Genomic DNA, 12420 nt, shown 5'->3' with positions numbered 1-12420 from the left:
GTGCAGCAGAAGTAGAATCCAGAGTTAAAAGATGCAAGCTGGAGGCAGAGAGATAGTTCAATGGTTAAGAGCACTTGTTGCTCTTGCACTAGACCCAGTTTGCTTCCCAAAACTCACAACAACTATATCTAACTCCAGTTCCAAGGGATCTGATGGACTCTTCTGGCCATAAAATAAAGATGAATCTTTTTAAAAGTAAATGGTATAGTATATTAGATAATGGCAGATGCCAATTCAAAACACTTAAGTCTTACTATCCTCATTTATGAAATAAAAACACACAGCAGGTTCTCTGAATTGCTTGAAGAATGGACTATTAAAACTTACTGGAAATTATCTTACTATAAAAATTTGGTTAATAATAATTAAAACATTTATCAGAAATGATTCTTAAATAACCAGTTAAAAAGCCTAAATTTTGTTCAACAATTTAAAAATGAAATTGTACCATTCACATTGGTAAGAATCTTATGATATCAGGAAAGGGGATCTGTCACCACACAGCTAAGGGGTGTCAGGAACATGGGAAATAACTATACTTGTCCTCAATCTTCCAGATCTTACTGTATTCCAAGCTATTTAATGTACTCTTTCTCAGAAATAGGAAGCAGGTGGCATTTTTCTGTTCTTTCAACTTGTTCTTACCTTTAATAAAGACAGACATATGTAAGTGCTTTTTCTCCTATGTGCTATGGTCTATCCGAAGAAGTCCCTTGCAGCTTTCTGGATAAGAACCCCACCTGGCAACAGCAAGCCTTCCTCTGGGGCAGCTTCAGGAAACAGCCTATCTTCCACCACAAAGAACAAGATGGGAGGCTCTCTCCACCCTTGGCCTTAGCCTTCTGGCTGCACTACAGTCTCCTTCAGAGGAATACAAGATAATGTCCTCTCCTTTATCAGCGGTCTGTGTGCTACCTGCTCTTGCTATTCCCTGATCTCAAGTTCCTCTGCCCAACCACTTCTCTTCCTTCGGGCACTACAGGTAGCTATCTCCACCTTCACCTACACAGTCCTGCAGGGGAGGTATCTGTGGCCAAAACCTAGGCAGAATTTGAGTCCAGTTTCATTTAGGTCTCCATTCATTTTATTGTAATTCTAAAGGAGTTTGTGTGAGGAAACATCTGCATGTGTAAGAAACAAAACAGAAAACAGCGTGTGTGGGCAAAGGGAAAGGCTGACAGTTCCCCCAAGTTTCCCCTTTTCTCCTCAAATAGAATTGCAAGCACCTTAAATTTTGCCTTTATTTCAATTCTCCATCTATCACGGGACCCAACAGAGAGCATCTAAGTACAGACCTATGGTAATGCCTTTCTATCTAGAGGAAACCCCCATGTTCATCTCACTCTGACCCACCACAGCCCACATAGCATTTTGCTGTTTGTTTCCTTTTTCTGGAAATGAGGTCTCAAGCCTCCATGGCCTCAAACTCTCCTTAGCTGAGGATGACCTCGAACTTCTAAATCCCCTGCTGCTCTCTCCGAGTACTGGCTTTAAGGCATGAGATTATGTGGCACTGGGTTCAAACCCAGGGTCTTGGTGCCAGGCAAACACTAAGCAACTGAGCTTCACCTCAGACCCCACCTGCACTCCCAAAGCATAAGGACTTCCATGTCTGTGCTGCTGACCCTTCTCGGCTGACTCTCTGGGAGCATCAACACTGGGAAACTTGAGTTAGAGTTTAGGAGCTTTTTTAAAAAAAACACCTCAGCAGGGTTTCATAATTAGGAAGCATCTGGTAGGTTGGAGGCAGGGAGACAGGTCAGAAGGTAGGTTATGACATTTGGTTTCAGGTTTCTGCTGCCTTCAGCCTCATGGGCCAAACAGAGATACAAGAGTAGAAAAGGAGACTATCCTTTATGCTTTCCCCAAAAGATGTCAAACCATCAGAAGATGCCTCCATGAACCCTGACCCCACTCTTCCTTTAAAAGACCTTCCTATATAGAACAGTTAAGCTTTAAAACAGCATTTGGTATCATCCGTGTGCTTACTAAAGTAAGACTTGAGAAAGGTTCATCATGTTCCCTGTAGCCCAAGTTCCCCAAAATAAACCTGAGTGGGGTGGGAACAGCAAACCTGAGACTACAGTCAAGTCACACACACTTCTAGATTGAGCGTCTCCATCTGAATACATGCTAGATGCAATCAGGTGCTGCACAGACACAGGCACAGACACTCCAGACATCTGGTAGACACCAGTGAGCCAGACCAGTCCATGCAGCTAAAGAATGCCAGCTTCTCCAGGCAGCCTTCCCTCTCCACCTCAGTGCACTGGTGTTGCTTCTCATCTGCAGAAATCACCAGTACCCGAAGTCATCTGGCTACTAAAGGGTAAGATGTTTCAGCCCACTTTGCACAACATGGGTTCTAAACTGCATGTAAATACTCTTCAGCCTTTTCCAAACTGAATTTGCTCTCTGGCAAAAGTCCAGTAAGTTATGACCTGAATTAGAGGACAATCTTTCCCATTTCATCTCCAATGCTAAACAGATACAGAAACTTAGAGGTAAGACCACAAACTCACGAGCCTGCCCTCTTCTAATGTGCTGATCCCGCCATGGCCAGAGGCTTGTGAAGGGATGAAAACATTCTGGACTTTGGATTTGGGGGTTACTGTACAAGTAACGGCACAGTTCACAAACAAAATTAAGGGATGATTAACAGTAAAAACAAATTGCAATCCAACAGCAGAGCTGTGCCCTGACTTCCCCAACTCTCCCACACTCTAACTGTTAGAGAGGCTTCAAAGGTCCCTGGACACCATCACCTCCAATGGGAGGAGGCCAAGCAGCCCAATGTCTCACATGACACACCTGATCAGGAACAGAGCCAAAACGTGGGTGTCTCCTGCACCAGCCCTGCATCTGCACTGGGGCTCTCAGCTCAGACTCTGTGAAACGATTATCAGGGGTCTATGAGCTTGAAATGCTTCCCATCTTAATTTATCATCTGAAACAGTAACACCAATCACAAACATATTCCAACACAAAAAGTCATTGTTCAAGTCTATGGTTTGTGATTATATTTGTCCTGGCACCCAAGACATTTAAATTCTTGTTGGACTAATGAGAAAAATCACAGAAGTGAATTTAAGACTAAATGACGTGTTTGTACTAGGGCCTGATGGACTTACAAAAATACTGTACAAAAACCAGTTTATCAATAAGGAAATAAGGTAGAACTGCAGGGCACAGGGCAGCACCACAGGCCAAGTTACAAAAAATGGAGAACAGTCCAACCTGTAAGACATTCAGCCCCAAGAGACAGTTTTGTTGAGGAAAAGCTTATCCATCCCACCCATCAGCACTATCCGCATAATTTTGTTGGTTATGAAGTTTCTGTATCATGTATCTGAAACTATACTAACAGCAAAAACTACAATAAAAATCAGCTGTAAAGCTGAGCTCCATAAATTAAAGAATTTAGTTTTCTATGGATGGTTTTATCTATTTCATTCACTCAAGATGAGCACTACTGAGCAGTGGCTATGGGCCAGATGTTTTTCTAGGTGTTACTCCCTGAAGTAAGATTGTAGTAAGTAGCTAAGACCTAAACCGAGGGAACTTCCTACCTTTAATGAAGGTTCCCACCTCGGCATCTGCTCAGATTCTGAAAGCATTACCTTCTGCAGGTGAAACTGCCTCTCTTGCCAGTCCTCAAAGGCAACCCAGCCTGAAACGAGCAGTCTTCCTTGCTCACCCTCCTCGCCAGTGTTGCAATTTAACAGACCTTGTCTACTTCTGCCTCTGCAGCTGGGAGCCTACAGACTTAACAACAGGCGGCTCTCATCAGAGTGCTGAGAACTGTATTTAGCCCAACTGCCACACAATTATCAGGTTTAACTTGACATGTGATAGTATGTGCTGTGTCCAAAGATCAGACAGTGTCCCTCTTACAAACTGGCTCTGTTCCTGCTGCTCACATCTCCATTTCATGTTTTCATTTAACCAGAGCAGCTCACCCAGACTCAGAAACCAGCGCCACTACCTCAGACCAAAAAGCTACCCAAGACAAAACCTCCTTCAAAGGTAACTAACTTCCCAGTCCTCAAAGCCACACTATCGTCATAGCCTTCTGACTAGAGCACTGTATGTTCCAGTTGAACTCACACTCAAGAAGCTACCAGAGTCTTAAATGTCTCCCAACACTGTGGTTTCAAACTTCATAGCTAACATTACATAATAGACCAGCAAAGCCAATCACTGACAACTAACTGCAGGCCTGAAACTGTAGCTTTTTAAAAATATGCAAAGAAAAAATTAAAAATACAAAAGTACTGAAAAATATATGCCTACACACAAAAACGATTATGGAAATTTTAAAAGTATAAAGCACTTTGCATTTAAAAGTGTAAATGAAATACAGTAATTCCCATGGTCTTATGGTCCATTTTTTAAAAAACTAAATACAAAAAGCCAGGAAAGGAGTTCACGATTTCACAGGGTCTCCTCCTATGAAAACATGAGAGGTGCACTCAGGTTTTCTCTAGTTGCCGACAGCTGGAAATGTATCATCTGAAGCTACACTGCTTGTTTCTACAACAGAAACTGTTGTTAACTCTAAGATGCACCACAGGGCTAGTGATCTGGCTCACTATTTAGAGAGCATTTACTGCTCTTCCAGAAACTTGGGGTGGATTCCCAGCACCACATGTAGACTCATAAACATACTTAATTAAATCCAGTTCCACGGGCTTTTCTGGCCTCCTCCAGGACCAGGGACACACATGGTACACACACACACAATACACATAATACATGCTAAACATTCATACATATAAAATAAATCTTTTTAATTCATCTTTTACAGAAAACCTTGAAGCTGACACCAACATATGATGCCACTTTAGTAACTGAATAACAAAGAGGAACCATTTTCTTACTCTAGAAAAACTTTGTACCAAAAGAAGAAACAGAATGTTAATAGTTCAAAAACAGTGGCATGAGCAAGTAACTTAAACATTTCATTACAAAAGGTTGCTGCATGAGTCTGTCTATGGAAGAATGCCATCTGAGACTGAGCTCCAAGACTCGGGAATGCAGCAGTTATGTTCTAAGTCAATAGCTAATTGATGACTACACCAAAGAAACTCCACACTGGACAACAAACCCAGAGCAGTAACACTCAATTCTGAAGCAGTCATTTGCCATCAGAAACTTGCATTAGCATAGTTATTTCTTGTTCTAGGCTTCAAAAATATTGACTCAGGATGCAGAAACCTTGTAATAGCTCATCTAAAAAAAAAAAATACCAATGACCACAGACAGATTTCCAGTAAAGTGCACACCCACCTGGGCAAGATGGAGCATGCCTGTAATCCCAAACATATCCCAGTCCTGAGGCAGGAGGATCATGAGTTAAAAGCCAGCCTGGGCTAAGTAGCCCCTATCTACGCAGAGTGATAAAATAAATGTGCTGTGCTCCTTGCATCCTCCGTCCTGGAAATAAGAACCAGGCCTGGACACCAAGTTACACACAGGTATGGTTTCTACTGTCCATGTACCTTCTTCACTTCTGGAGACTGCCATTACTCATCATTAAGAGGCAAAGTGTTCATGTGGTGGCACATGCCTGTAATTAAGGAGGCAGAGGCAGGACTGACAAACATGTGGAGCTGGCCTGTATGACACAGCCAAGTACCAGGTCAGACAAGGCTTCACTACAAGATTCTGTCTCAAAACAAACACTTTTTAAAGGAGTCAATGAGATGACTTGGCAGGTAAAAGCACTTTGCCAGAAGCTCTAGCAGCCTGAGTTTGAGCCCGAGGACTCAAACTACATGGTAAAAGCAGAGAACTGCTTCCCCAAGTTGTTAACCATCCTCCACACATGTGTCTACACGTACACATTCTCTCAAATAAACAAATAAATGAAATTTTAAGTATATTTAAAGAATGAAGGTATGGAAAGATGGCTCTGCCCACAAAATGCTTGCCACATTCAGCATGAGAACCTGACGTCAGTCCTTCAGCACACATATCAGAAGTTGGCATATATACATGCCTGTAATCCTAACACTGGTAAGGAAGAAAAAGAAGGGGCCTGGGGCTCATTGGCCAGTTAGTCTTTCAAGTTGGTGAGTTTCAGGTTCAGTGAGACACTCTGTCTCAAAAAGTAATGTGGAGAGAAACTGAGTAAGACATTGGGCATGTGCATGGCCTCCACATACAGACACATACAGTGTGCAAGGACACACATACATACATACATACACACAAACATGTAATATGCACATACATCACACACTAAAGCAAAACTATTTTCCTAAGAAATGAATGGTACTAAAATAAAATCACCATGCAAGACACTATATACTTATAGTCAAACAATTCTATACATCAAAAAGATTAAAAGTCACTGAATAACTGCAAGATCTTGAAAAAGAGTCCAGTTGAAAAATGCCATCATCACCTGTAATCCCTGCACTTGGGACATTGAGGCAGGGTAGAATTCAAGATGCAGAGTTCAAGACCAGCCCAAAGATACATGAGATCCTATCTCAAAAACAAGAAGAGGGGCTAGGGGAGGGAAGAACACTGAGAACAGAGGCGGAAGAAGGGGAATAAATAATAATAACAACAACAAAGTAACAGTTCTTCAAGACAAAGCAGAAAAGAATGTAAGTTCCATCACCTGCAGAGGCTGCACACCCCACACACTTTTTTCAGCCTGAGGACACTAAGAAAACTATTTAGCATCTCCATATGTCACACTTCCTTATCTATACTACAAGGGTAATCAAACAGCCTACTTCATAGGATTAATTCAAGGGCTAAGAGTATTCATGAAGAGGAACCCACAGTGCCTACCCTACAACCAACCATAGTCACTGGCTTCCATGATTGCTACCGTAGCCATCAGCATAGATCCCTGGGGGGCCTCAGGTCTCAGGAGCACTTCTATCTGCCCAAGAAAGCACAGTCTAAAGCTGATTTGCTTCTAGACACAACATTCCATTTCTTCTCAGTTGCAAATAACACTGAAGAAGGAAAGGAAATTATATAGCCCAATGGGTTAGGAAAAATTAAAATAAACCAGGGAGGTGGCACACACATTTAATCCCAGCACCTGGGAGGCAGAGGTAGACAGATCTCTGAGTTTGAGGCCAACCTGTCTACAGAGTTCCAGGGCAGTCTAAGGGGGGAAAAAAAACAGAACAACATAAAGATAAAAGTGGCTGAACTAAAACAAGAATCACCTCATCAAAGTAACCTATAGCTTCATCAAACACTGAGATATGCACACATTACACACACAAGAAATGAAGCTAGGAAACAAACTTTACAGACCAAGAGCACTGCCGTGACTCCATCACTCAGCCCTTTCTACCTACACTTCCGCATCTCTAAAAGGAAACACTGCTCACCTTACAGCATTATGAGACTTAGAAATAATCTGGGCTCAGTCCCTAGCAAATGCAGGTACTTAGTACATGGCAGCACCTGAGTAGAGACAGTTCTAACTCTCCAACACCACAGTATGAAACTGGGTTTTCTCAACACAAATGTTTAAAAGCAAGTCTGAGTAAATGAACTTCTCAGAAGTACAAATGAGTCAACTGGACCCAGGATTCAACTGTGAGGGGTGAGGGGAGACAATCACAGTGGCTGAGGAGGACAGCTGCCATTTCTCGGGCAGCTCCAGTGCATGTCCTGTTTTGCACAAGCTGCACAGTGAGATGGGAACACAACTTCACCACACACTCAGCTGCTGTCAGACCATACACCTCCTCCAGGATAGAGCCTCTTGTCCCAGGAAGTGTGATCTTAAGAAATGTAGTCTTTGTATAAAAACCTTCTCAACAAGCCACCTGCTTCACATGGTTCTCAACCAGAACAGTCACCTAGTCCACTCTGGAAGGAAAATGGACTCTTAACTGCGTATGACATTAACGGCACAGCACTCCATAAGCCTGCACAGGGATTTCATGGGCAAGGTAGACTGCCCAGGATTTTCCTCTCCTAGGAACACAAAGGCCCAGTGAGAGGAATTAGAGGTATTCATCTAATACCATGAAGACAACAGGAGGAAGAATTCAGGAAATGCCCAGTCAAACCAAGGAAGTGGACGCCTACAGAACCACATCGACTTCTTCCTCCCTGTGGTCCAAGCCAGTCGTTAATACAACAGGGACAGGTGTGGTCCCCACCTTCACACTGAGCAGCCCTCCAGTTCTTCTAAAGCCAAGAAACAAAGAGCAATGCCCACTCCAAACTGCAGGCCATATTTCCACCCAGATTTCCTCAGTGTAGAGCTGACAAATCACTGCAAGAATGACAGCTCGAAAGAATGACTGTCCATCAGCCGTGCCACCTCCGCCTCCACCCCTTCAGCAACACACTCCCCTCTGTGCTTGCTGCTGCAGCAACACCCGCACAGAACACTCTATTTTTTCTCCTCTAGACCTGCAGTTTTATATTTCAGCTGTCTGAAAGGGGGTCAACAACAGTAACCCACAGCATGGGAGAAAACAGGGAGACTCCTTACTCTTTAATCACATCCTCTAAACACTGCTGTACATGGTGGCTCATGCCCGTGATACCTAAATTTGAAAACCTAAGGCAAGGGGTCCAAGAATGAGCTCAAGACCAGCCTCAGCTACATATCAAGACCTACTACTCATGCACACACATAAAGTCCTCGATTGGCATTTTATAACAAAGCTAGTATGTTAGAAAGTAGAGTATGTAAATAATTTAGATTTAGAAGCAAATATACATGTGAAAGTTCCGCAGCAAAACCAGTCACTCTCAGACTTGTGAGCCCACTATCAGTCTCTAACTTCACTAAACCACACTGACAATTTCTACTCCTTATGAAATGTAACTAGAGAGCATGTTTACTTTAATGTGTTTGTGACAATTATAAACTAGAGCTAACTAAAGCATTAAAAAATGTTGTGTCAAAGCTCTGTCTCAGAGTGCATCAAAGAACATTGAGTTTCTGTGGAATTCCTAAGAGAATTCCTACAAAGCTTCCAAAGTTTACTGTACTGTTGACAAGTGAGATAGTCCACGACTAAGACAAATTTTCAACATAGTTACTGTTTTTCAGGTCTAAAACATAAGAAATCCTTAAGTAAAACATACTGGTTAGAACTAGAAGGGGCTAAGCAAATACCGGCCACGATAAAGCTGCTGTCCACGGAGAGCAAGGACCACCCATATGAGTGAGTAAAACACATACTCAAAAGATTTACTCAGTTGAGACAAAGCTACGAAGCTTAAGGTTCTAGTGAGTATTTAAAACTGCAGCTTGTGAAGTGAAGAAATTCATCCATACAGCTTCCCACCACTCAAAACAAAGAGCAAAATGAAGTCTCAACAGACATCACTGTTCCTTTTCAAGCCCTGCCAAATGGGAGGAAGGAGCTGTGCTCTAAGCTAACTTAGAAATAAAGAGTGAACCAACAACACAAATGGATTTATGCTAATGTGAAGTAACCAGTAGCCCCAGTCATGTGAGTCAAAGAAGAACATGACTGACAGACACACACCTGGCTCTCACCACCACAGTAACTGTCACCTTACACTGGAAATGGATAACATCCAATTTCTGTTACTACCCTACCTTAAATACCCAGATTTCAAGCTAAAACTTTAAACAATGAAACAACACACAGCTAAGATTCCCAAATTAAAATTTACCAAAAAAGGAAAGTTTGCCCAAAAAGACAAACTTTCCTTCTATCTACTCCATCAATCTACTCTTTACATAGATGTCAAATGTATGACCTACATTCTGGCCTGCAGTCCTAACAGAAACCCTATTACTAAGGCAAACAGTCAATACTTGAAAGAAGCTCTCTCTCCAGATCAAACGACTGATAAGCCTGTCCCCAGCTCTATATACCGAATCTCCAGCACACTGTTTTCTGTGAAGCACTGGGACTCTAGTCATTCACTTGAAACAATACAGAACTCATGCTGAGATGCGGAGGTAAATCAACCATCAAACGCAAGATGCTGCTTTAGTGAAGTCACGTGCAGTTTACAGCTCTTAGCAAAAGCCAAACACACCAGAGACAGGTCAAAATCCAAGATACTTATGTCAATTTGAGATTAAGAATTCTTTTCAGCCAGGTGGTGGTGGCACACACCTTTAATCCCAGCACTCAGGAGGCAGAGGTAGGTGGGTCTCTGAGTTCAAGGATGGCCTGGACTACAGGACAGTCAGGACTACCCACAGAGAAAATCCTGTTTTTTATTGTTGTTGTTGATTTAAAAAAAAATTCTTTTCATTGACAATTTCCATGTTCAAGCTATTGAATTTGAAGCTAATATAAAGTAGCACTATGCAAAACATCCTAAAGAGTTCACCCATAAGATAATATGCCCTTAAGAATTGAAGTGTATCTACCTCATTAGTGTTCCAGCGGTGCCTCTCTTTGGGTAAACTTGAACACTTCGGCAGACATTCAAGCAGCTTTTTCGGTAAAAAGATTTTTACATGACTACTATTGCTGTTCCCATGATCATCTATAAAGAAGAAAACAGTAAGTTCAGAGAAAGAGAAAGTCTCCTTTAAGTACAATGACAAAAGCAGCAGCTCTGCTTAGCGGCTGAGTTCAAGAACACAGTTCCTCACCTATACACTCTGGGATGGAGGCAGCAGGAATCTGCCTGTGGGGCTCTGAAACAGACTGAGCTTTGCTCCATCATAAGCAAGCAAACAGAAAGTGCCCCAGAGCCACCCAAAATCAGATTGTTACTTTAAAGGCTCTTTCAGTGCTTTCAAGAGACACCAAAATTATAAAATGATTTAACCTCATGAAACCCAGAAACTGTTTATCAACCAAGTTAAACATGTCATGGTTTTCAAGTTTAAAGAATTATAATTACATGTGACTTTTATTCATAAACTAAACATGACTTTGTCTTCTATAATACAAAAGAGATTTTCCTTTATAAAGGAAACCACAGATTCTTATAAGGATTTAAGCCTGTGGTTAACTAACAGGTAATACAGAAGCCAGCCTTTCTAGGCTGCACCTTAACAATTCATCACTTTAATTAAGCTGATTTTCATGTACATGTCTTCAGAATTAATGCAGTCCATTAGATGTAACTCTGTCTAAAAGAGTTACAAAACTCATTACTTCTAGCCCAGACAGCAAATCTGACTACCTGATGCTTCGTAGATCATTTCTTTAGGTAGCATTTATTTCCATCATTTATTTACATATCATTTACTTTTCCACTCCTGTAAAGAAATCCCTCCCTTTCCCTGACTCCAAATTCCTTGCCATATGTGGCAAATTCCAGTCAGAGTTTCAAATTACCCATTCCAATTTTTTATGCTGAATGAAATCCCCAGACGACACAAGGGGCCATACACCTGAGTCCTGGGGACAGCGTGTTACAAGGTTAGACTCAAGCTGCTCCACCACGGGCTCACCAATTTTCACAAGCACCCACCCAGAGTCACAGCCCACACCTGTGAGGGTTCTGCGCCTTTCTGCCTGTGTGACCTTGGGTAAGTTACTCAGTGTTTCCAGTTTTTCCACATCATGAATCAGAGAATTTGGGATCGTTTAATTCTCCCTCAAGTACAAATTTCTATAAAATTTAAGGTCCTTCAGCAACAGCATGCCTTACAAATCAGCAGCTTTACAGAGGTCCACAGGTACTGCTTAAATATGAAGTGAAATACAGCAATTATCTGTCCAGTTATTTCTGTACTTCTAGTTAATACTGTCTTTTGAGGGATAAATAAAACAACAACAAAACTTTTCTAAGGTTACAAAATTCCCACCTGAACACTTCTCATCTGATTAACACATTTCTTCTTCTCTTGGAGAAGGACAGAGGTAACTATTAGGCACAAAATAGTCTGAGAAAATCTACCACATCATGCAGAATGCTTTACAGGAATTAACTTGAGAGTCTTAGCCTACTAACTCTTTTTTGGTCCATGAACTACACAACCAACTGAATTATAAACACAACTGTGCAAGTCTCCAGCAGTGAGAAACTGCTGACACTGCTCTTAGGAGATCCAAAATTACAAATTAATACCAAATTAAGATTAAACTTAAAAATATTGCTTAAAATCAAAAGGAAATCAACTAAGAAAAAGTTAATAGGACGTTCTGATTCATTGCTTACTATAAAGCCTTTATAATTACATGTGCTCTTGCATAATCCCTATACTTCACATAGGTCAAAAAATTTAAAGTACAGAAGACAGAAACACATGAAGTTTTACCTTCCTGCTTTCTATCCAATGTGGTTTTATTCTCTCTTTAAAAGAAAAAAAGTGACATACACAAAAGCTATCTAAAACAGAACAGAACATTAAACCCTAACTTCTGTTTCCATTTGTTGGTCACAACCCATGCTAAACTCCTGTCCGTTTAGCCTCTTTAAGAAACCTGGCTGCCAGCAGTGAAAGTGAGAGTGAGAGGAAGAGAGAAACAGAGA

The 12420-nt window shown here is 41.5% G+C and overlaps 1 protein-coding gene across 8 annotated transcripts in view; it reads right to left on the bottom strand.

Annotated features, from left to right (window-relative positions):
• Positions 1–10397, bottom strand: part of Camta1 (calmodulin binding transcription activator 1) — an 805451-nt gene extending 795054 nt beyond the window's left edge. For 2 of the 8 annotated variants that reach the window (XM_026782147.1, XM_026782148.1), the window contains exon 1: positions 10358–10395. In XM_026782147.1, the coding sequence (XP_026637948.1) occupies positions 10358–10362 (5 nt within the window). In that variant the 5' untranslated portion in view covers positions 10363–10395. Of the gene's footprint in view, positions 1–10357 lie in introns of all 8 variants that reach the window. The other 6 variants (XM_026782152.1, XM_026782153.1, XM_026782149.1 and 3 more) reach the window with 5 other exon arrangements.
• Between the last annotated feature and the right edge of the window lie 2023 nt (positions 10398–12420).

The sequence above is a fragment of the Microtus ochrogaster genome, chromosome 10, assembly GCF_000317375.1.
Source record: "Microtus ochrogaster isolate Prairie Vole_2 chromosome 10, MicOch1.0, whole genome shotgun sequence".
NCBI classification, from domain to species: domain Eukaryota; kingdom Metazoa; phylum Chordata; class Mammalia; order Rodentia; family Cricetidae; genus Microtus; species Microtus ochrogaster.
Note: the sequence above shows the minus strand (reverse complement) of the source record. Positions and strands in the feature narration are given on the sequence as shown.